The following is a 26,712-nucleotide window of genomic DNA, read 5'->3' as shown; positions in this document are numbered from 1 at the left end:
GTGTGTCCACCCAGGCTGACCAAAGCTTATGTAATAATCCAGTACATGTCCTTTCTAATTTCTGTGGTCAAGGAAACCTGCTTTGGATAAGGCTGACCATTTCCATCTGTGTCCTCATACAGTACCATATAGACACGTAGTATCTGACAGAATGTATATGGCTGGAAATGGTGTATACATGAGAACAGGAGGGGGGGCAGTCTCCTCAGTGATGAAAACTAAGCAGAGAAGGAAGGGATTACTTCTGGTCGCTCTCCACCTTCTTAGTGATTCAGGGTAATGCTGACTTCATAGTCGTTGAGGCCACCAATATAGGGTTATTCTATAGATATAAGGTCATGGACAGTAGTTGACATCCCGCCATTGTTCCTTTCAGCTGATCTTTACCCCGACTGCCACTGTGAGCAACATCCCATCTGAGGTCAGTCCAGGATCCACCACTCAGGTAAGTGACTCTATCATTGAAGTCCACCTCAAAGCAAGGGGAAGAGCAGGTGGACACTGAGGGCCATGATCAGACCCCACTGCCCACTCATCTTCATGCTCTCGTAATGCAGGGGCTATGCCAGATCCTGGTGCAGATGCATCCATCTTATTCTCAGGTACAGAATTTTGCAGTGCGAGGAGGAGGCACAACCCAGTCACAGTTTCCCAGTCTAGCCATGAAGCCAGCCACAGCCACCATTAACCCTCACCCAGTGACAACTGCAGCACAGACCAAAACGACACAAAGTGCGACCTCAGCTGAGAGCCAGAGCGTGGACAGCCGGGTGACAGCAAGCAAGACCCTGGTACCCGTGACAGCGCATCCGCTCATCACTCAAGGTAAGAGGTGTCACTACTGTGTGGCACCAGGTACCCCCTTTATTTAGTACATGAATCTGACCGCACTAGTAGTGACTCTGTACCCCCATATACAGTACATTACTCTGACCCCACTAGTAGTGACCCTGTACCCCCTTATATAATACATGACTCTGACCTCACTAGTATTGACCCTGTACCCCTTTATACCATACATGACTCTGACCCCACGATTAGTGACCCTGTACCCCCATATACAATACATGACTCTGACCACACTAGTAGTGACCCTGTACCCTGATATAATGTGCAAGACTCTGACCCCACTAGTAGTGACCCTGTACCCCCAAATATAATACATGACTCTGACCCCACTAGTAGTGACCCTGTACCCTGATATAATGTACATGACTCTGACCCCACTAGTAGTGACCCTGTACCCCCATATATAATACATGACTCTGACCCCACTAGTAGTGACCCTGTACCCCTATATACAATACATGACTCTGACCTCACTAGTAGTCACCCTGCACCCACATATACAATACATGACTCTGACCCCACTAGTAGTGACCCACAGTACATGACTCTGACCACACTTGCAGTGACCCTGTACCTCCATATACAGTACATGACTCTGACCCCACTAATAGTGAACCGGTACCCCCTGTGGGGTTTTGCTCTGGTAGATAGGGTAAGCAGGCGCAGTACAGAGGCAAAATACAAGTTCATAACTCAAAACGTCAGTATTTATTCACACTTGAGGCAATTGCACAAAACAGCATGTAACTTTGCAGTCTTGGTGTTAATTCACACACAAAGTTCATATAACACAAGTCACCTTGCTGGCAGTTCTGCCTCCAGTAGTCCACAGAAGGCTTTAGGGGGCCTGTTTCCCCAGCATGCGGCTCTCAGCCCTCCAGCACAGCACAAAGCCTCAGATCCCCAAAACAGAGACATCTCTGCTGAGCCCAGCTGCCTATTTAAGGACAGCCAGGAGCTGCCAAAACTCGGACTGGCACTTAAACTCCGGTCCGGTATATGAACTCACCTGGCTGAGCCGTACATGCTGGGAGGAAAATACCTTCCTTGCCAGACACAACCCCTCACTGTGTCACATACCCTGCCCCCTTTGTTCAACCCTGAGGGGGTGGACACATGCCAGACAATGCACCCAGGACAGGGGATCCGCGTTTTCCTGCAACCGGCCTGCCCTGTGTTCTACCGAGAACTTAAAGTTCTGCAGAGACAAAACTATCTGGTAACCCGTGCATTCCGGTTTTTGGCCTGGCTCATCTACTTGAGAGGGAAGTGGTCGGTCACCAGGCGGAACTTTCTCCCCAACAAATAGTAGCAGAGAGACTCGAGTGCCCACTTGATAGCCAGGCACTCTTTCTCCACTATATTGTACATGGCTTCGGCTGGGGTGAACTTGGGGCTTAGGAAAACAACGGGATGCTCCTCCCCGTTGACTTCCTGAGACCGTACAGCACCGAGGCCTACTTCGGAGGCATCCGTTTGTACCACGAACTCCCTCTTGGAGTCGGGCGTCACCAAAACCGGTGACCCACACAGGGCCGACTTCAAAGCGGCAAAAGACTCTTCCGCCCGATCATCCCAGTGAACCATCACTGATTTTCGGCCCTGTCAAGGGCGCGGCTAGAGTAGCAAAGTGGGGTACAAACCTCATGTAATAGCCCACCATTCCCAGGAATGACTTTATTTGCCTTGTGGTGACAGGTCGGGGCCAATTCCGTATCGCCTCTATTTTGCACTTTGGGTAGGTGACTTTCCCAGTCGGTACTGTGGATGACAATATTGTCCAGTTTAGCCGAGGCGTACCGACGAGGTGGACAAAGCACAATGTCCATTAGTCGCTGAAAAGTGGCGGGGGCGCCATGCAGACCAAAGGGTAAGACCTTATATGGATACAGCCCCTCAGGCGTGATGAAGGCAGTTTTCTCTTTGGCAGCCTCCGTTAAGGGACTCCTGAGTCAGTTTAGAGGAGAGGCTGTCAGCAATTTTTACTGTGGCAGCCGCCTCTCTTACTTCAGACAGAGGGGACAAAACCGCTTTCCCTAGGAACCCTGGCCGCGGGCTGTCTTCTGTACAGGTTTCCCTATCTTTCCACGGTTTGAGTAAATTCACATGGTAAACCTGCTTCGGCTTTCGCCTCCCTGGCTGGTGTACCTTGTAGTTTACATCTCCGATTTTCTCGAGTACCTCGTAGGGCCCATGCCACCTAGCCAGGAACTTACTGTCCACGGTCGGCACCAGAACCAAAACCTGATGACCCGGGTTAAAGATCCGGACCCGAGCCTGCCGATTATAGACCCGACTCTGGGCTCGCTGAGCTGCCTCCATATGTTCCCTAACAAGAGGCAACACTGTCTCTATCCGATCTTGCATCTGGGTAAGGTACTAAATGACACTTTTATGTGGAGTGGGTTGTTCCCACGCCTCTTTGGCCACGTCCAGAGACGAGGTTGTCTGCCATATAGCAGTTCAAAGGGCGAGAACCCAGAGACATTGAGGTCTGCCAATTCAGGACCCGGCGGCAAGTCCTCCACGTCTCCCACCATCGCACTTAGCGGGGTTGTCTCCCCCTCTATCACTAAAGTGGCGGCCACCCCTACCGCTGGCCCTTCGGTCTCAGGTTCCCAGGGTTCTCGTCTCCCCCCTGAGCCGGGGCACTCTGCTAGGGTTACCCCTGTCTCATGAGTATCAGTCACTCTCATAGCAGGCCACAGTTCCGGGAAGCCCTGGAAGTCTCTCCCTATTAGAGAGTTCGTAGTGTAAATTTGGGGCAACTGCCACTTCGTGAGTCCATCTGCCAGCCCCTGTGGTTAAGGCGGTGGGATAGTCTTTTAAGTCTCCATGGATGCACATAACCCCGACTTTCCGGCCAGTATAATCTGCTAACCGTACCAGGGGAGCCCTTACTAGGGATACCAGACTCCCTGGTCCAGCAGAGCTTCCGCTGGAGTGTCTCCTACCTCCACCTGACACAGGTGGTTTAGAGTTTTTGGGGTACCTGCTGCACACAGCTTTCTGGCATATAGCGAATGACGGTAGCCATAGTTAGTATCCATGGATTCCACCTTATGGGGACAGTTAGCTCTTACATGGCCCGGCTCCTGATACCGCCAGCAGACTATCGGAGCCAGGTCCGTAGAGGGTACACCCCGGGTGGGTTTGGTTGGCACAAGTCGCCGGGTCTGGAATGGAGATTTACAGGGTTTGACTGCCCCCCTCCCAAAAGAACCCCCTGTAACAGTCTTAGTAGCCTCGTAGCACTCCACCAGGGCCACCATTTCTAGGGCGTTGCCAGGAGACACCTGGCCGATCCAGTGCTGGATAGGGGGTGGCAGAGCCCTCCAGAACATATCAGCCAATAGTCTATCCAGCATAGCCGTGGGACTCGGCACATCAGGCTGTAGCTACCTTTGCAAGAGGTGGAATAAGTCATAATACTGGGGTCTCGCAGGCTCCGCCGGCTTAAACCCCCACTGATGTACCCGCTGGGCCCAGAACAACACATTCACCCCCAGTCTTGCCAAAATCTCACCCTTTACTTTTTGGTAGTCGGCCGCTTGATCGTCCGGCAAGTCGAAATACCCCCGCTGGGAATCGGATGCCAGGAATGGAGCGACGACCTCAGCCCACTGGTCACGGGGTAGCTTTTCCCTGATGGCCACTTTCTCGTACATCGCCAGGTAGGTTTCGATGTCATCTGCGGGGGTCATCTTAGGAATCGCGGCACGGACTGCTTTCGGTCCGGGCATCGCGCGGACGCTCGGGGTTGCTCCTGCTGTCTGCAAAGCCATCACGTGTTGTAGCAGCAACTGGTTAGTCTCCTGCTGCTGCTTATTAGCCTCACGTTGCTGCAGGTTTGTCTCTCGCTGCTGCAGATTAGCCTCCATGAGGGCCTTTACAACAGCCTCCATTTTTTTCGTGGGGCACTGGTTGTAATTCAGCTGGTTTAATGTACAACATACAACCGTGCCTGAAAAATGCAGAAACCAAAAATATCGGCGTTCACACCAGCCTCACTGCTCTTGCCGCATCCTCCACCAATTGTGGAGGCAAAATACAAGTTCTTAACTCAAAACCTCAGTGTTTATTCACACTTGAGGCAATTGCACAAAACAGCACGTAACTTTGCAGTCTTGGTGTTAATTCACACACAATGGAAAGTTCATATAACACAAGTCACCTTGCTGGCAGATCTGCCTCAAGTAGTCCACAGCAGGCTTTAGGGGGCCTGTTTCCCTAGCGTGTGTCTCTCAGCCCTCCAGCACAGCACAAAGCCTCAGATCCCAAAAAACAGAGACATCTCTGCTGAGTCCAGCTGCCTATTTAAGGACAGCCAGGTGCTGCCAAAACCCAGACCGCACTTAAACGCTGGTCTGGTATTTGACCTCACCTGGCTGGAAACCAGCCTAGCCGCACATGCTGGGAGGAAAATACCTTCCTTGCCAGACATAACCCCTCACTGTGTCACACCCCATATGCAATACATGACTCTGATCACACTAGTAGTGACCCTGTACCCCCATATACAATACATGACTCTGATCACACTGGTATTGACCCTGTACCCCCATATACAATACATGACTCTGACCCCACTAGTAGTGACCCTGTACCCCCATATGTAATACATGACTCTGATCACACTAGTAGTGACCCTGTACCCCCATATGTAATACATGACTCTGACCCCACTAGTAGTGACCCTGTACCCCCATATACAATACATGACTCTGACCCCACTAGTAGTGACCCTGTACCCCCATATGTAATACATGACTCTGATCACACTAGTAGTGACCCTGTACCCCCATATACAATACATGACTCTGACCCCACTAGTAGTGACCCTGTACCCCCATATGTAATACATGACTCTGACCCCACTAGTAGTGACCCTGTACCCCCATATACAATACATGACTCTTACCCCACTAGTAGTGACCCTGTACCCCCATATACAATACATGACTGATCACACTAGTAGTGACCCTGTACCCCCATATACAATACATGACTCTTACCCCACTAGTAGTGACCCTGTACCCCCATATACAATACATGACTGACCAAACTAGTAGTGAACCTGTACCCCCATATACAGTACATGACTCTGACCCCACTACTAGTGACCCTGTACCCCCATATACAGTACATGACTGACCCTTTTAGTAGTGACCCTGTACCACCATATACAGTACATGTCTCTTACCCCACTAGTAGTAACCCTGTACCCCTATATACAGTACATGACTGACCACACTAGTAGTGACCCTGTACCCCCATATGTAATACATGACTCTGACCCCACTAGTAGTGACCCTGTACCCCCATATACAGTACATGTCTCTTACCCCACTAGTAGTAACCCTGTACCCCTATATACAGTACATGACTGACCACACTAGTAGTGACCCTGTACCCCTATATACAGTACATGACTGACCACACTAGTAGTGACCCTGTACCCCCATATGTAATACATGACTGACCCCACTAGTAGTGACCCTGTACCCCCTTATATGGTACATGACTGACCAAACTAGTAGTAACCCTGTACCCCTATATACAGTACATGACTGACCACACTAGTAGTAACCTTGTACCCCCATATGTAATACATGTCTCTGACTCCACTAGTATTGACCCTGTACCCGCTTATACAGTACATGACTGACCACACTAGTAGTAACCCCGTACCCCTATATACAGTACATGACTGACCACACTAGTAGTAACCCTGTACCCCCATATGTAATACATGAATCTGACCCCACTAGTATTGACCCTGTACCCGCTTATACAGTACATGACTGACCACACTAGTAGTAACCCCGTACCCCTATATACAGTACATGACTGACCACACTAGTAGTAACCTTGTACCCCCATATGTAATACATGTCTCTGACTCCACTAGTATTGACCCTGTACCCCCTTATACAGTACATGACTGACCACACTAGTATTGACCCTGTACCCCCTTATACAGTACATGACTGACCACACTAGTAGTAACCCTGTACCCCCATATGTAATACATGACTCTGACCCCACTAGTAGTGACCCTGTACCCGCTTATACAGTACATGACCCTGACCCCACTAGTAGTGACCCTGTACCCCCATATGTAATACATGACCCTGACCCCACTAGTAGTGACCCTGTACCCCCATATACAGTACATGACCCTGACCCCACTAGTAGTGACCCTGTACCCCCATATACAGTACATGACCCTGACCCCACTAGTAGTGACCCTGTACCCGCTTATATAGTACATGACCCTGACCCCACTAGTAGTGACCCTGTACCCCCATATACAGTACATGACCCTGACCCCACTAGTAGTGACCCTGTACCTCCATATACAGTACATGACTGACCACACTAGTAGTGACCCTGTACCCCCATATGTAATACATGTCTCTGACTCCACTAGTATTGACCCTGTACCCCCTTATACAGTACATGACTGACCACACTAGTAGTGACCCTGTACCCCCTTATACAGTACATGACTGACCACACTAGTAGTGACCCTGTACCCCCTTATACAGTACATGACTGACCACACTAGTAGTAACCCTGTACCCCTATATACAGTACATGACTGACCACACTAGTAGTAACCCTGTACCCCCATATGTAATACATGACTCTGACCCCACTAGTAGTGACCCTGTACCCCCTTATACAGTACATGACTGACCACACTAGTAGTAACCCTGTACCCCCATATGTAATACATGTCTCTGACTCCACTAGTAGTGACCCTGTACCCCCATATACAATACAGGACTCTTACCCCACTAGTAGTGACCCTGTACCCCCATATACAATACATGACCCTGACCCCACTAGTAGTGACCCTGTACCCCCATATACAGTACATGACCCTGACCCCACTAGTAGTGACCCTGTATCCCCATATACAGTACATGACTGACCACACTAGTAGTGACCCTGTACCCCCATATGTAATACATGTCTCTGACTCCACTAGTATTGACCCTGTACCCCCTTATACAGTACATGACTGACCACACTAGTAGTAACCCCGTACCCCTATATACAGTACATGACTGACCACACTAGTAGTAACCCTGTACCCCCATATACAATACAGGACTCTGACCACACTAGTAGTGACCCTGTACCCGCTTATACAGTACATGACCCTGACCCCACTAGTAGTGACCCTGTACCCCCATATACAGTACCTGACTGACCACACTAGTAGTGACCCTGTACCCCCATATACAGTACATGACTGACCACACTAGTTGTGACCCTGTACCCCCATATGTAATACATGTCTCTGACCACACTAGTATTGACCCTGTACCCCCATATACAGTACATGACTGACCACACTAGTAGTGACCCTGTACCCCCATATGTAATACATGTCTCTGACCACACTAGTATTGACCCTGTACCCCCTTATACAGTACATGACTGACCACACTAGTAGTGACCCTGTACCCCCATATACAGTACATGACTGACCCCACTAGTAGTGACCCTGTACCCCCATATGTAATACATGAATCTGACTCCACTAGTAGTGACCCTGTACCCCCATATACAATACAGGACTCTGACCACACTAGTAGTAACCCCGTACCCCTATATACAGTACATGACTGACCACACTAGTAGTAACCCTGTACCCCCATATGTAATACATGAATCTGACCCCACTAGTATTGACCCTGTACCCCCTTATACAGTACATGACCCTGACCCCACTAGTAGTGACCCTGTACCCCCATATACAATACAGGACTCTTACCCCACTAGTAGTGACCCTGTACCCCCATATGTAATACATGACCCTGACCCCACTAGTAGTGACCCTGTACCCCCATATACAGTACATGACCCTGACCCCACTAGTAGTGACCCTGTACCCCCATATACAGTACATGACCCTGACCCCACTAGTAGTGACCCTGTACCCCCATATACAATACATGACCCTGACCCCACTAGTAGTGACCCTGTACCCGCTTATATAGTACATGACCCTGACCCACTAGTAGTGACCCTGTACCCCCATATACAGTACAGGACTATTACCCCACTAGTAGTGACCCTGTACCTCCATATACAGTACATGACTGACCACACTAGTAGTGACCCTGTACCCCCATATGTAATACATGTCTCTGACTCCACTAGTATTGACCCTGTACCCCCTTATACAGTACATGACTGACCACACTAGTAGTGACCCTGTACCCCCTTATACAGTACATGACTGACCACACTAGTAGTGACCCTGTACCCCCTTATACAGTACATGACTGACCACACTAGTAGTAACCCTGTACCCCCTTATACAGTACATGACTGACCACACTAGTAGTAACCTTGTACCCCCATATGTAATACATGACTCTGACCCCACTAGTAGTGACCCTGTACCCCCTTATACAGTACATGACTGACCACACTAGTAGTAACCCTGTACCCCCATATGTAATACATGACTCTGACCCCACTAGTAGTGACCCTGTACCCCCTTATACAGTACATGACTGACCACACTAGTAGTAACCCTGTACCCCCATATGTAATACATGTCTCTGACTCCACTAGTAGTAACCCTGTACCCCCTTATACAGTACATGACTGACCACACTAGTAGTAACCCTGTACCCCCATATGTAATACATGTCTCTGACTCCACTAGTAGTGACCCTGTACCCCCATATACAGTACATGACTGACCACACTAGTAGTGACCCTGTACCCCCATATACAGTACATGACTGACCACACTAGTAGTGACCCTGTACCCCCATATACAATACAGGACTCTTACCCCACTAGTAGTGACCCTGTACCCCCATATACAATACATGACCCTGACCCCACTAGTAGTGACCCTGTACCCCCATATACAGTACATGACCCTGACCCCACTAGTAGTGACCCTGTACCCCCATATACAGTACATGACCCTGACCCACTAGTAGTGACCCTGTACCCCCATATACAGTACAGGACTCTTACCCCACTAGTAGTGACCCTGTACCCCCATATACAGTACATGACTGACCACACTAGTAGTGACCCTGTACCCCCATATGTAATACATGTCTCTGACTCCACTAGTATTGACCCTGTACCCCCTTATACAGTACATGACTGACCACACTAGTAGTAACCCCGTACCCCTATATACAGTACATGACTGACCACACTAGTAGTAACCCTGTACCCCCATATACAATACAGGACTCTGACCACACTAGTAGTGACCCTGTACCCGCTTATACAGTACATGACCCTGACCCCACTAGTAGTGACCCTGTACCCCCATATACAGTACAGGACTCTTACCCCACTAGTAGTGACCCTGTACCCCCATATACAGTACCTGACTGACCACACTAGTAGTGACCCTGTACCCCCATATACAGTACATGACTGACCACACTAGTAGTGACCCTGTACCCCCATATGTAATACATGTCTCTGACCACACTAGTATTGACCCTGTACCCGCTTATACAGTACATGACTGACCACACTAGTAGTAACCCCGTACCCCCTTATACAGTACATGACTGACCCCACTAGTAGTGACCCTGTACCCCCTTATACAGTACATGACTGACCACACTAGTAGTGACCCTGTACCCCCATATACAATACATGACTCTGACCCCACTAGTAGTGACCCTGTACCCCCATATACAATACATGACTCTGACCCCACTAGTAGTGACCCTGTACCCCCATATGTAATACATGAATCTGACTCCACTAGTAGTGACCCTGTACCCCCATATACAATACAGGACTCTGACCACACTAGTAGTGACCCTGTACCCGCTTATACAGTACAGGACTCTTACCCCACTAGTAGTGACCCTGTACCCCCATATACAGTACATTTTGGGCTGCCTCCTCCAGATCTTGTCTCTTGGGCCTGTGCACAGACAAGTCCTTACCTCCTTACAAGAATAAAGAATCAGTTGTCATGGAAACAGCCCCCACTTCTGTCAGACATAAATAATTGATCCACCATTGCTTCAACCCCAGGCTTTCTATTAACCCCCTGTCTGCCGGAGGCCTGACAGACATGACACAATTAAATATTTATGGGAGCATCAAGTTCTGACATGAACCGAGCGCTGCAGGGAACAGACAGCACAACGAGATCTCAGACAATGGAGACCACCGGGCGTACTGTACACGTATCCCATAGCAACAGGGTGACCAACAATGGTCGCAGTGGAGACCTCTAAAGGGGTGGAGTCATAAGGCTACCTCTATTAGTGGACTGTATAGGGGTCAGCCTCAGTTACTGGACTGTATAGGGGTCAGCCTCAGTTACTGGACTGTATAGGGATCAGCCTCTATTAATGGACTGTATAGGGGTTAGCCTTTATTACTGGTCTCTGTAGGGGCCAGCCTCTATTACTGGATTGTATAGGGGTCAGTCTCAGTTACTGGACTGTATAGGGATCAGCCTCTATTAGTGAACTGTATAGGGGTCAGCCTCAGTTACTGGACTGTATAGGGGTCAGCCTCAGTTACTGGACTGTATAGGGATCAGCCTCTATTAGTGGATTGTATAGGAGTCAGCCTCTACTACTGGACTGTATAGGAGTCAGCCTCTATTACTAGACTGTATAGGAGTCAGCCTCAGTTACTGGACTGTATAGGAGTCAGCCTCTATTACTGGACTGTATAGGAGTCAGCATCTATTAATGGACTGTATAGGGGTCAGCCTCTATTACTGGTCTCTAGGGGCCAGCCTCTATTACTGGACTGTATAGGGGTCAGCCTCTACTACTTGACTGTATAGAGATCAGCTTATATTACTGGACAATATATGGGTCAGCCTCTACTACTGGACTGTATAGCGGTCAGCTTCTATTACTGTACTGTATAGTATCAGTAGTCAGCCTCTATTACTGGACTGTATAGTATTAGGAGTCAGCCTCTATTACTGGACTGTATAGCGGTCAGCTTCTATTACTGTACTGTATAGTATTAGGAGTCAGCCTCTATTACTGGATTGTATAGAGAGCAGCTTATATTACTGGACTAAATAGGGGTCATCCTATATTACTGGACAATATGTCGGGTCGACCTCGATTACAAGACTATTAGATACATTTACCGCTTACTGCTCTTATATATCCAGTGCTGCTTAAAAGTTTGCGAACTCTTCAAAATTTTCTATATTTCAGCATAATATAACGTTTTTGTTTTTTAAAAACGTGTGTTTTCACATTTTTAACAAAATGATAAAAAATAAAAAAAAATTCCCCATTGCAATTACTGAGGGCCACATGTGACATTTGATCATTTTCCTCAACAAAGAAATGACAAAGTCTCATATTTTTGGCTCATTTGATTGATGTGGTTATTTTTATCTACTTTTAGAACTTGTGTGAAAATCTGATGTAGTTTTAGGTAAAGTGTATGCAGAAATCCTGAAGGGCTCACAAACTCTTAAGCAATATACATATATATATACACACAGCGGATGAGAAGACACGATCTTGGCGTTCTGCTCGCCCCGGACTCGGTCGCACTCTCTCATCTCTGTTCTTGTGGGGACCGCCTCAGGCGCAGACACGGCTCTCTGCTTTCGTATAAAACTAAGAAAAGAAAAAACACACAAAAGACTCTTAATGCAATGCAAATCTTCTGCCCTCCCAGCGTCCTTGCCCAGCTGCTGGGTGCCATGGTAGCCTGGCAGATCTGTGATAAGAGTGATGTCATTGTGTTAAAATAGTCAGACTGGTGGTAATCCAATCCTCATCCACTGCCTGCGCAGCGATCAGGGGAGAATATCAGCAGGCGGTATAGATAGATAGGAGCAGGCAGTATAGATAGTGAGCAGTTATTAGGAGCCTCAAGTATAGATAGTGGTAAGTACTGTATAGATAGGGTAGGCAGTATTGATAGTGGTCTGTATAGATAGGAGCAGGCAGTATAGATAGTGAGCAGTTATTAGGAGCCTCAAGTATAGATAGTGGTAAGTACTGTATAGATAGGGTAGGCAGTATTGATAGCGGTCTGTATAGATAGTGACAGAATATATAGATGGGAGAAGACATAGATTGCTGTCAGTATAGATAGGGTAGGCAGTATATACAGTGGGCAGTAGTGATAGCGGTCTTTATAGATAGGGGCAGAATATATAGATGGGAGAAGACATAGATTGCTGTCAGTATAGATAGGGTAGGCAGTATATATAGTAGGCAGTATTGATAGTGGTCTGTATAGATAGGGGCAGAATATATAGATGGGAGAAGACATAGATTGCTGTCAGTATAGATAGGGTAGGCAGTATATATAGTAGGCAGTATAGACAGGCAGAACATATCGATGGGAGAAAACAATATATTTAGCAGTCACTATAGATAGGGTAGTATAGATAGCAGGCGGTATAGATAGCCGGCATTATTAACGTGGTCTGTATAAATAGGGACATCATCTATAGATGGGAGAAGACATAGATTGCTGTCAGTATAGATAGGGTAGGCAGTATATATAGTGGGCAGTAGTGATAGCGGTCTTTATAGATAGGGGCAGAATATATAGATGGGAGCAGACAGTATAGACAGCGGTCAGTATAGACAGCGGTCAGTATAGATAGCAGGCAGTAGTAATAGCGGTCTTTACATACTGTAGATTGTAAGCCCCCGCGGGCAGGATCCTCGCCCCTTCTGTACCAGTTTGTAACTCATTTGTTCTTGCTTGTTGCATTTGTTTTGCATTATGTATGTGCACCCCTTATGTACAGCGCCATGGCATGAGCAGCGCTTTAACCCCTTAGTGACCAAGCACATTTTTTAAAAATTGCATTCCAAGAGCTAGAACTTTTTAGTTTTTTCATAAATGTACTTGTAGGAGGTCTTATTTTTTGCAGGACAAGTTATAGTTTTTAATACACCATTTTAAGTACATGTAATGATTGATTAAAGCCAGCCGTTTAGCTAAAACCCCCTTTGTTTACGTCAGTAAAAACAAGTATGGGTGGTCACTAAGGGGTTAATAATAAATAATAATAATATAGATAGGAGCAGAATCTATAGATGGGACCAGACAGTATAGATAGCTTCCACTGTAGATAATGGGCTTCATAGATGGCAGGCAGTATTCATAATAGTAAGTATAGTAGCAGTCAGCATAGATAGTGGTCAGTATAGATCATAGGCAGTATTGATAGTGGTCAGTATAGATATGGGCCACACTATATAGATGGGAGGAGACAGTATAGTGGTCAGTATAGATAATGGGCTTCATAGATAGTAGGCAGTATAGCTGTGTGGATCGGAGGGGGTAGTATAGATAGTGGTCAGCATGGCTAGGGGCAGGCAAGTTAGCAATCGGTATGAACAGATATGATCGGGTAGAATACAGTAGATAGTGATCTGGATAGATATTACTAGACAGATAGATAGGAACATGAGTCAGGATAGATAAAGGCAGACAGTATAGATAATGGGGGTCATTTATTAAGAACATCGTTTTAGACACCAGTCTTAATAAGCCCCTGCGCTGGCGGTGGATCGGCCGAATCTATGTAGAAGCACCGGTCTGAATCTAAGACAGATTCCTTGATGGCTTAAATTGAGACCATTTTGTACGCCTAAAACAGGAGTAGAAAATGATGAATGAGACACCCCCTTCCCAAGCCACGTCCACTTTTTTAGCGCCGCAATCTGCGCCAGAATTACACCTGTTATAGGCGTATTTCTGATCGTAAATGACCCCCAATGTTCAGTAATAGAAAATGGGTATAAAAATTAGATAACAGTCTGTCAACTTGCAAACAGTATAGACAGCAGTCAGTATAGAAAGGAGAAGGCAGCATAGGTATAGGTCAGTACAGAGCAGACAGTAGTATACAATACATCAAAGAAATCCAACGGGCTGTTATGGCAGAGAACAAGTTCTTCAGATCCGGCATAGCTGGACCACATTAACTATATAATGGGATGTGCCGGGATTTAGCCAGAGAAAAAACATATCTTGCTGCAACTTTCTTCCAGCTGCATCTCGGCTGATATGCCAGGGAGCTGCTGGATTCCCGTCCCATCTCATTATAGTCAATGGGGTCCGGCAGTGTAGACAGTGCACAGTATAGGTAATGGGCAGTGTAGATAGTGCACAGTATAGGTAATGGGCAGTATAGACAGCGCACAGTATAGGTAATGGGCAGTATAGACAGCGCACAGTATAGGTAATGGGCAGTATAGATAGCACACAGTATACAGTACAGACCAAAAGTTTGGACACACCTTCTCATTCAAAGAGTTTTCTTTATTTTCATGACTATGAAGGCATCAAAACTATGAATTGACACATGTGGAATTATATACATAACAAACAAGTGTGAAACAACTGAAAATATGTCATATTCTAGGTTCTTCAAAGTAGCCACCTTTTGCTTTGATTACTGCTTTGCACACTCTTGGCATTCTCTTGATGAACTTCAAGAGGTAGTCCACTGAAATGGTCTTCCAACAGTCTTGAAGGAGTTCCCAAAGATGCTTAGCACTTGTTGGCCCTTTTGCCTGGTGACTGTGGAGGCCAGGTCATCTGGCGCAGCACCCCATCATTCTCCTTCATGGTCAAATAGCCCTTACTTTCAAAATGTTCCCAATTTTTTGGCTGACTGACTGACCTTAATTTCTTAAAGTAATGATGGCCACTCGTTTTTCTTTACTTAGCTGCTTTTTTCTTGCCATAATACAAATTCTAACAGTCTATTCAGTAGGACTATCAGCTGTGTATCCACCTGACTTCTCCTCAACGCCACTGATGGTCCCAACCCCATTTATAAGGCAAGAAATCCCACTTATTAAACCTGACAGGGCACACCTGTGAAGTGAAAACTATTTCAGGGGACTACCTCTTGAAGCTCATCAAGAGAATGCCAAGAGTGTGCAAAGCAGTAATCAAAGCAAAAGGTGGCTACTTTGAAGAACCTAGAATATGACATATTTTCAGTTGTTTCACACTTGTTTGTTATGTATATAATTCCACATGTGTTAATTCATAGTTTTGATGCCTTCATAGTCATGAAAATAAAGAAAACTCTTTGAATGAGAAGGTGTGTCCAAACTTTGTACTGTAGGTAATGGGCAGTATAGACAGTGCACAGTATAGGTAATGGGCAGTATAGACAGCACACACTATAGGTAATGGGCAGTATAGACAGCGCACAGTATAGGTAATGGGCAGTATAGATAGCGCACAGTATAGGTAATGGGCAGTATAGATAGCGCACAGTATAGGTAACGGGCAGTATAGACAGCGCACAGTATAGGTAACGGGCAGTATAGATAGCGCACAGTATAGGTAATGGGCAGTATAGACAGCGCACAGTATAGGTAATGGGCAGTATAGACAGTGCACAGTATAGGTAATGGGCAGTATAGACAGCGCACAGTATAGGTAATGGGCAGTATAGACAGCGCACAGTATAGGTAATGGGCAGTATAGATAGCGCACAGTATAGGTAACGGGCAGTATACAGGGAGTGCAGAATTATTAGGCAAGTTGTATTTTTGAGGATTAATTTTATTATTGAACAACAACCATGTTCTCAATGAACCCAAAAAACTCATTAATATCAAAGCTGAATATTTTTGGAAGTAGTTTTTAGTTTGTTTTTAGTTTTAGCTATTTTAGGGGGATATCTGTGTGTGCAGGTGACTATTACTGTGCATAATTATTAGGCAACTTAACAAAAAACAAATATATACCCGTTTCAATTTTTTATTTTTACCAGTGAAACCAATATAACATCTCAACATTCACAAATATACATTTCTGACATTCAAAAACAAAACAAATCAGTGACCAATATAGCCACCTTTCTTCGCAAGGACACTCAAAAGCCTGCCATCCATGGATTCTGTCAGTGTTTTGATCTGTTCACCATCAACATTGCGTGCAGCAGCAACCACAGCCTCCCAGACACTGTTCAGAGAGGTGTACTGTTTTCCCTCCTTGTAAATCTCACATTTGATGATGGACCAAAGGTTCTCAATGGGGTTCAGATCAGGTGAACAAGGAGGCCATGTCATTAGATTTTCTTCTTTTATACCCTTTCTTGCCAGCCACGCTGTGGAGTACTTGGACGCGTGTGATGGAGCATTGTCCTGCATGAAAATCATGTTTTTCTTGAAGGATGCAGACTTCTTCCTGTACCACTGCTTGAAGAAGGTGTCTTTCCAGAAACTGGCAGTAGGACTGGGAGTTGAGCTTGACTCCATCCTCAACCCGAAAAGGCCCCACAAGCTCATCTTTGATGATACCAGCCCAAACCAGTACTCCACCTCCACCTTGCTGGCGTCTGAGTCGGACTGGAGCTCTCTGCCCTTTACCAATCCAGCCACGGGCCCATCCATCTGGCCCATCAAGACTCACTCTCATTTCATCAGTCCATAAAACCTTAGAGAAATCAGTCTTGAGATATTTCTTGGCCCAGTCTTGACGTTTCAGCTTGTGTGTCTTGTTCAGTGGTGGTCGTCTTTCAGCCTTTCTTACCTTGGCCATGTCTGTGAGTATTGCACACCTTGTGCTTTTGGGCACTCCAGTGATGTTGCAGCTCTGAAATATGGCCAAACTGGTGGCAAGTGGCATCTTGGCAGCTGCACGCTTGACTTTTCTCAGTTCATGGGCAGTTATTTTGCGCCTTGGTTTTCCACACGCTTCTTGCGACCCTGTTGACTATTTTGAATGAAACGCTTGATTGTTCGATGATTACGCTTCAGAAGCTTTGCAATTTTAAGAGTGCTGCATCCCTCTGCAAGATATCTCACTATTTTTGACTTTTCTGAGCCTGTCAAGTCCTTTTTTTGACCCATTTTGCCAAAGGAAAGGAAGTTGCCTAATAATTATGCACACCTGATATAGGGTGTTGATGTCATTAGACCACACCCCTTCTCATTACAGAGATGCCCATCACCTAATATGCTTAATTGGTAGTAGGCTTTCGAGCCTATACAGCTTGGAGTAAGACAACATGCATAAAGAGGATGATGTGGTCAAAATACTCATTTGCCTAATAATTCTGCACGCAGTGTAGATTGCTCTCAGCAGGGACATTTGCTTTATGTGTACTGCTTCCTTGCAGCCTGCTCCCCGCAGCTCGTACAGCCACAGAAGCCGCTGCATATTCAGCCTCGCCCGATACTGCCCCTCACCCAGGTCAGCTCATCAGCCCAGTATCTGGGCTCTCCACCCATCACATCCCTGGCAGCGCTGGAACCGCCATCCACATGTGCCGAGACCAATGGGCACAGACAGAGCCCGTCCTTGTGCGCCAGCCTCGCAGGACATGAAGTGACCGTAGCCCGCAAGCTTGTCCCAGTCACCTCGGCGGTCATCTTGCAGATCCCGGCTGCTCTGGGCTCGGTGAGTAAATACCAGAAGGACTGCATGCTGGAATATTTCTATATAGGACAGCTACCTCGGCCCTCGGGCAAGACGTAGGGAATGATCCCCTGTCAATAAAACATTGTGAAAATAAAACGTGCTGTAGCTTTCTAATAGACTTTTCATTTTCAGTTAAGATAAGATCTCCTGTCAGTGAATGGAAATATTCTTTTTTTATTTCCAGAGGTGGAATTCCTGAACTAGTACATCTTATCACAGCTGTGAATTTGTTACCAGGTATCAGTGCAGTCAGTCCTCTGTGAGCTAAACGCAGCAGGAGCACAAATGACTCTCCTCCCCCATACAAATAGTAACAAACCCTCAGCTGTGAGAAGCAATAGTCCTATATAAACTCTTTAAGCCTCTGGATGTAAGTAAATTCCTGACAGCAAGCCGAGGTCTTGAAAATGGCAAGAAATTGAAGCACAAAGTCTGTTAGAAAGTTGCGGAACTTCCGATGACCTGGCGGTGTATCCAGCCTGGCGTCACTTGGGACTGATCATTACCCTTCTGCCGCTCCATTCTCTTGCTTAGGCCTCTTTCACACGACCGTTTTTTTTTTCCCGTTTACGGGCTGTTTTTTGCATTCCGTATACGGAACCATTCATTTCAACGGTTTCGCAAAAAGAAAAACAGAATGTACTCCGTATGCATTCCGTATTTCCGTTTTTCCGTTCTGTTGAAAGATAGAACATGTCCTATTATTGCCCGCAAATCACGTTCCGTGGCTCCATTCAAGTCAATGCGTCCACACAAAAAAAATACGGAAATGCATCTGTATGTCTTCCGTATCCGTTCCGTTTTTGCGGAACCATCTATTGAAACTTTTATGCCCAGCCCAATTTTTTCAATGTAATTACTGTATATGCCGTACGGAAAAACGGAACCACAACGGAAACAAAAAACGGAACAACGGATCCGTTAAAAACGGACCGCAAAACACTGAAAAAGCCATACGGTCATGTGAAAGTGGCCTTAGAAGGTCTCCTCCCTGTGGGGGGCGCTGTGTTACATATTTACTTACATGGCAGTCTTCTCTTATAGTGATGAGCGGCAGGGGCAATATTCGAATTAGAGATATTTTGCGACTATTTTGTAGAATATTCGTCATATAATCTCGAATTCTCGACTGTATTCTTGATTGCGAAAATCGGCAATGTATTATTCGCGTAATCGTCACTTATGCTACATTTTTCAAGCTGGTATAAGTTTCCTGTGACTGGAGAAAATGGTCGGCACGGCAGAACATTAGAATAGCTTTATATGCCGATAGAGTCAAGTGCTCCAATATATTTGCGCGGCAATTAATGATGCGCGTATTTTTTTGCAATACGTGCAACTTGTATAGTAAGGGGTAGGCAACTTTTCTATTGGTTGCAAGGGATGTTGCCAAGCTGTGACAAAGCCTTCTCATTGGCCCACAAGCTAGAAGAAGGGAGGGATGATCACCTGATGTGTACGCATATTCGTCATGACGAATATATAGCGCTATATTCGTGAATTCTCGAAGTGCCGATATTCGCAATAAGAATTTGCTTTTCGAATATTTGTGCTCAACTCTATTCTCTTACATGCTTTGTCTTGCAGACTCCTCCGACCGCAACCAACGTCTACAAACATTACTCGTCTATCAGCCCGACCCTGGTGAAGGCGCCAGTCCATGCCGCCGCTGTGTCCATCAACAGAGCTCCAGACCGTTACCAGGCTCACGGTGAGTTATCTCATACATTCATACAACTGTAGGTGACTCATTAGCTCCTCCTGTCACTCATATAAAGGGGTCCTCCTCCTAAGTAAACTGGAATTGTATGGTCCAAGAGTAGTACAACAAAATCACCCCTTCCTGCCGGTGTCTCTGGTATTTTAGTATTCAACTGCAATACCAGACATAGCCATGGACAGGAGGGGCGCTGTTTCTAAATCATACCTTCCTTCTAACCCTGCACAAGCCCTTTAACATGGCAGTCTGAGCAGAGGACTGACTAGGCAGGGAAGAGATTGCGACCCGGCCGCCGCTCTTTGCTGACAATCCAGCTTTGTTCTGACAACTTGGTTGCTAGAGATAGATTGTCCCGATGACCGCATCTCCCTCTTATATCTAAAACACAAGGCGTCTCCGGATGAAGCCGGTGATTCTAATGGAAAGGCTGCAGGAAGCTGAGATCTGTGGAGCTGTTTGCACGGTCCCTTCTACAACCAGGTCTTCATGGTTGAGGTGGGAGCGATGTCATTCAGCAGAAGAGCAGGGCAGCTAAAAGCAGGAGCAGGTGGAGAGGGCACATTATACGGCGAGTGATTCCCCCCCCCTGCACTTAGACCGCGGCCGCAGAGCGCGCTCTCATGAAATAATAATCAGGCACAGGGGACATGGTCGTCCTCCATGTGCTGCTGCTATCATGTATGAAATTGCTGGCATATAGAAGAGCTGCAGCCAGAAATATGCTCCTCTTACCTGAGATCTAAGCCCCTGGCCTATGGGTGGCACCTACCTGCTGATTTTGTAGCCCCCATGCTTTACACTGCATATTTGCTCCACTAGCGCACATCTCTGTTGCATTGTCTCTTGGAGGCTGCCGTAGTCTGAAATTCACCATTACACCGCAGCACTGCTCCATTACAACAGACCTATAATCAAAGACTATTGGAGGCTGTAGTCTCATCAAGCTGCTTCCCTGACCACATGCTTTACACCGCAGCTCTGCTCTATTAGAGCACAGCTCTGATCACAGGCTCCAGCACACACTGCAGCTCTGCTCCCCCAGTGCTCAGCTCCTGTGAGTGGCTCCATTTCTGTTGGAGGCTGCCACAGTCTGAAATCCACCTTCTGTCTCATCAGGCCGCTTCCTTGACCACATGCTTCACACCGCAGCTCTTCTCCATTACAACACAACTGTGATCTAAGGCTCTAGCACAGCTATATTGTCTGTTGGAGCCTGTGGTGGTCTTGACATTCACTGCCAGTCTCATCAGGCTGATTCTTGAATGCCATGCTTTACAGTGCAGCTCTGCTCATGTATGGCACAGATCTGTTCAGTGGCTCCAGCTTTTTATGCCAGTCTTTGTTTCCCTTTTGTGCTGGCAGAGAATGGGCCTCATCTATGATGAGATATGCGTCTCGTTATAAATTAGTCGCACCTCCCGCAATCCGTGTGTCAAGGGCTGATAAACCCAAGTGTCGAAGCACAAAAACACCCGTGCAACAAAATATTGTCACATTGACGTTTAAGTCTGGAGTGAGTGGTGTAAAAATTTTAAAAAGTCACAAATTTTGCGCAAGTGCATATAAAAAGTTGCAAATTTTTGTGCAAGTGCTTAAATTTTGCGCCAGCGAGTGCAAAAAGTTGCAAAAGCCCTATTTTGCAACTTTTTGACTTCATAATTCTGGAGTGAAGGTATGAGGTCGGGGTCGTTGTGTTTTGTACCCGGTTTGGAGAGTGTGTACTGAGGGACCCTCTGTGCCTTGTATTATTAGGGTCCATTCACACGTCCGTAAGTGTTTTTCGGATCCGCACATCACAGACACCATAATAGAAAATGCCTTTTCTGGTCCGCAATTGCGGACAAGAATAGGACATGTTCTATTTTGTTCAGGAACGAAATTGCGGATCCCGAAAAAACGGATCCCGAAAAAACTGATGCGTATCCCGAAAATGCAGATGCGGATCCAGGAAATGTGGATTTGCATCCGTTCCAGCCCCATTGAAAGTGAATGGGTCCGAAAATTGCGGAACGAATGCGGACCCAAATTACGGACGTGTGAATGGACCCTTAGTGTGACCCACTTTGGGGTGTGTGCACTCGGGGACCCTCTGTGCTTTGTACGATCAGTGTGACCCGGTTTCAGGCCCGTGCACTCAGGGACCTGGTCTGTTTTGTACAATTGGTGTGACCCGGTTTGGGGTGTGTGCAGACAGCTTTTGGGTTGGACTGTTGCTCACAGGCGGACAGCTGGCTTTCTAGTTTAGCAGCTGCTGTTGTGTCCCTGTTTGGACCCCCCTCCTCCCACTTGTTTTCCTTTTTGACTCCCCCTCTGCCTCCGCCTGCCTCTGGGATTGGAGGAGGAGGAGGGGACGTGCGGGCGATGGGCAGCCTCACAAAGGGCTGAGTCTCTCTCATTCATTGTCTGAGCGTGGAGCGAGGGGCCGTGTGTGTGTGTGGACAATGTGGAGCTGAACAACAGGAGTCCTAGGCCTGGACCAGCACTTTCCTGAGCAGACGAAACTCTTCCTACCTTCCTTGGTCACAACAAAGAACCAGCGCCTGCACAGCGCTCCCATAGCAGAGAGCAGGACCTAACCTCCAGTCAGAGGATACAACTCCCAGCCTCCCCCACAGATAATACAACTTCTTGACTTCTCCCCAGAGGACACAACTCCCAGGCTTCTCTGCTACAGAGGACACAACTCCCAGGCTTCTCTGCTACAGAGGACACAACTCCCAGGCTTCTCTGCTACAGAGGACACAACTCCCAGGCTTCCCCACTGAGGATACAACCCACAATCTTTTCCCGACCGGAGGATACAACTCCCAACCTCCACCTCAGAGGATACGACTCCCAACCTCCACCTCAGAGGATACGACTCCCAACCTCCACCTCAGAGGATACGACTCCCAACCTCCACCTCAGAGGATACGACTCCCAACCTCCACCTCAGAGGATACGACTCCCAACCTCCACCTCAGAGGATACGACTCCCAACCTCCACCTCAGAGGATACGACTCCCAACCTCCACCTCAGAGGATACGACTCCCAACCTCCACCTCAGAGGATACGACTCCCAGCTTCCCAGCCAGTAGTGGCCGGAATTTGGGGTCAGGATTTGGGGCTGATGGCAGGAGTGTGGGTGTCTGGGGGTGGTGGCACTTGTGGAGCGGGGCCCCACGTGTGATGTTCCTATGACCAGTCCATATTTGTGGAGAAGCCACTGACCACAGAGTCACCTACAGGTTGGTGTCGGGTGCCATTACATGGGGGAGTTTGTGGGATTTGGGAAGATGATGGTGGAGCACAAAGTGTTTCAGAATGTTGCAGAACTTTTCAATTCCTCACCACTTTCGAGATGTCTGCTTCCTGTCAGTGAATGACAGTGTCGAACAGTCAGGACTCTAAACTGATGCATGTTACCTGCACTGATACACTGTAACAAACTGTTAGGACAGCAGAGAGATTTCTGCTGCTGCTGCGGTGTAAATATAGGATTGTTTACACCGGATACAGTCATGAGTAGGATGAGGTCAGGATGAGTTTTTTTTTTTTTTTTGCCTCTAAAGGTAGACAAGAAAGTTTCCGTTCACTGGCAATAAGCAGAGGTCTTGAACATGGTGAGAAAATTAACACAAGTCTATTAGGCTCTGTATACAATGTGTTTGTGGCCCCCGTCTGAGTTTTATGTCCAGTGGATGCCATGCAGCGGCATCTGTCACCCATATGTTCCCATGTTAACAAAAATAATACCGTCCCCTGGCATTTACGTTAAACATAGTGCACTAAGTTTTGGCTCAGTCTGATGGGATAAGAAGAGGTGGCTGCTGATTGGGTGTAAAGGGTGCAGGGGGCTGCTGATTGGGCGCGAGGTGTGCAGGCGGCTGCTGCTGGAGGGGCGCGAGGTGTGCAGGCGGCTGCTGCTGGAGGGGCGCGAGGTGTGCAGGCGGCTGCTGCTGGAGGGGCGCGAGGTGTGCAGGCGGCTGCTGCTGGAGGGGCGCGAGGAGGGCAGGCGGCTGCTGCTGGAGGGGCGCGAGGAGGGCAGGCTGGCCGCTGGAGGGGCGCGAGGAGGGCAGGCTGGCCGCTGGAGGGGCGCGAGGAGGGCAGGCTGGCCGCTGGAGGGGCGCGAGGAGGGCAGGCTGGCCGCTGGAGGGGCGCGAGGAGGGCAGGCTGGCTGCTGGAGGGGTGTGAGGATGGAGGGGTGTGAGGAGGCCAGGCTGGCTGCTACAAATGTCCAAGCTCCCTGCCTAATCTCTGATGCTTTGTGTAAATTAAATCGCATAACGTACCAGTCCCCCTTCAGTAGTAGTGCCCAGTCCCTACAACCTTGCAAGCAGTTTCCTATGAGTGCAGGGTTCAAGTTCAGAGGCACCATGTCCCCCCAGCCCAGTTATGTGCGCCGCACGCACTCAGACATGTGGAGGTCTGCATCATGACACATGCTGTCCGCACTCTTCAGTCCCAGGATGGCACAGCATCTCCGCTCTTCTCATCTTGTACTCCACAGAAATAGTGGTGACAATTGGGTGGTTGATGCGAATCACGGCCTTGTGGGTATTTCATGTCCGTCTGGCTGGTAATGCTGCTCCGAGCCTTAACAGAATCGTACGTGTTCCATTGAATTGCAGCTTTAAGGATAGATTGCAGCAGGACTGTATCCCAGCGAGGGGTGCAGTGAGGCCCCCAGGGTTGTTCCCATCTTATAGACACATGTTTTTGGTGGCTTCTGTCGGGCTCTGATGTCAGGACCGCAGGACAGATCATGACTGTGGTTTGAATCCAGGTAGTGTATAGGATAAGGGCAGATCCTATAAGGACCTCTGTGTGTCTGCTGGACATAGCTGGGAGCCTCCTGGTCGGAGGTGACACCCTTCAAGTCACATCTGATGGCAGGTCACAAGGAGGTAGGGTCAACCTGAGGACAAGTCATCCTGAGGGCAGGGGACAGGTAGGTTGGGTGAGCTGAGGACAAGTTATGTTAGGTGGGGTCAGCTTAGTGCAGGTAACATGTAGATGGGGAGTCAACTGAGGGTAGGTCACCAGTATTTAGGGTCAGTTCAGGACACATCATAGGTAGGTGGGATTAGTTGATTGCTAGTCAGGTGGGGTCAATTTAGGGCAGGTTACAGGTAGGTAGGGTCAGCTCAGGGCACGTCACAGGTAGGTGGGGTCAGCTGTGGACAGATCACAGGTACAGTAGATAGGTTAGTTGAGGGCAGGTCACAGGTAGGTTGGGTCGGCTTGGGGTAGGTTACAGGTAGGTTGGGTCGGCTTAGGGCAGGTCACAGGTAGGTGGGTTCAGCTGTAGACAGGTCACAAGTAGGTGGGGTCAGCTTAGGGACGGTCACAGGTACCTTGGTTCAGTCCAAGGACTCGGTTCAACGTATTCATAATCCATCAAGTTCTGGAATGTTTCTGCGTCGTCCTCATTGCTGTACACCTATAGTGCGGTCACTCTGGAGTGATAGCGGGTGGGTTGTTTCGTATCAATGTGTCGGGGTTTCTCATGCTTCTCATCTCTGTTTCTGCCCTCCGCAGACTCCGCTTACACAGGCGTGCCAGCCTCTGACTCTTGCCCTCCACTGGACATGACATCAGGGAATGGTTCATCTCCTATTCCAGCCGCCGCCACCGGCAACACCCACCAGAACGGTGAGAACAAACCGCCGCAGGCTGTGGTCAAACCGCAAATCCTCACTCATGTCATCGAGGGCTTCGTGATCCAAGAGGGAGGCCAGCCGTTCCCGGTATGATGTCTTCTGTCCTGTGACGTAGCATGGCCCATGTGGGTTTCTGTTGAGATTGGTACCGTACAGTACCGCTGTAATGAATAGATGGGAGGAGTAGTAGTACTGCCGGTAGCGCTGCTCCTCCCTGCACAGTGTATGTTATGTCGTGTTCATTGAGTACAGATGATTACATGTCACTCATCTTCTTGCTTTTGCAGTCGTCGCACAGGAGCCGAGCTGTCCTCGAGGTGGGTCTGCTGTACATGAGATGCCGTGTGGGGTCTTCTTATAGGAGGGTGGAGGCACAGGACACAGGCTGATGGGTGACCAGTCAAAGCCTAGACCCCCCCTTCCATTCTTGTGGTTCTTAGTGTGATATGCAGGGTGCGGTACATGTTTTATACACAACTGGTGGCTCATACACTGATATACATGTATGACGATTGTATCATAATGGTGCCTGCAGCAGTCGCCCTGGTGCCTGGAGGTCACTGCACATTTTCTTGGGTTTGCCATGTTTTTTGCTGTATTGGCTATAGAACTGGCATGCAGTGACCACCATGTGGATGGTCACGTGGCTGGGCCTGTAATCCCTGTGTCCCGGCTCATATTAGTCCCAGCTGGCCAATGGACATAAACATGGCAGGAGGCGCCCTAGCCCTGGTGAGGTAACCCTCCCCACATAGTGCAGGAATATAGCTCCATTCCCAGGTCTCAGCTCCTTACTGCAGTTGTTCTTGTGTGACAGGTGGGGCGCTCTTCTCTGCTTGTGGGACCACAGGAGAAGCATCAGCAGGTACCTCTTCCAGAAAAAGTACCCCAACAAGAAACAAACACGACAACCACAACAACAGACTCTGAGATGGAGGAAACCTTTGTAGCAGGTGAGCGGCCACATTCTGTACGGGCTGTAGCTGCTCATCCCAAGAGCTGACAGTCTTGACTGCCTCCCTGAAAGACCAGTCTCTACCTGGATCATATGGAAGACTGCAGAGCGGCCAGTCCACAGG

General features: G+C 47.9%; 1 protein-coding gene across 3 annotated transcripts in view; it reads left to right on the top strand.

Moving 5' to 3' along the window:
* Nucleotides 1–26,712, top strand: part of PHC2 (polyhomeotic homolog 2) — a 55,088-nt gene that overhangs the window by 21,991 nt on the left and 6,385 nt on the right. For 2 of the 3 annotated variants that reach the window (XM_040423937.1, XM_040423927.1), the window contains exons 6-12: nt 377–445; nt 603–825; nt 17,969–18,249; nt 19,858–19,981; nt 25,512–25,720; nt 25,921–25,950; nt 26,451–26,586. In XM_040423937.1, the coding sequence (XP_040279871.1) occupies nt 377–445; nt 603–825; nt 17,969–18,249; nt 19,858–19,981; nt 25,512–25,720; nt 25,921–25,950; nt 26,451–26,586 (1,072 nt within the window). Of the gene's footprint in view, nt 1–376; nt 446–602; nt 826–17,968; nt 18,250–19,857; nt 19,982–23,014; nt 23,219–25,511; nt 25,721–25,920; nt 25,951–26,450; nt 26,587–26,712 lie in introns of those variants that run through there. The other variant, XM_040423945.1, reaches the window with a different exon arrangement.

Source organism: Bufo bufo, chromosome 1, assembly GCF_905171765.1.
Source record: "Bufo bufo chromosome 1, aBufBuf1.1, whole genome shotgun sequence".
Classification (NCBI taxonomy): domain Eukaryota; kingdom Metazoa; phylum Chordata; class Amphibia; order Anura; family Bufonidae; genus Bufo; species Bufo bufo.
Note: the sequence above shows the minus strand (reverse complement) of the source record. Positions and strands in the feature narration are given on the sequence as shown.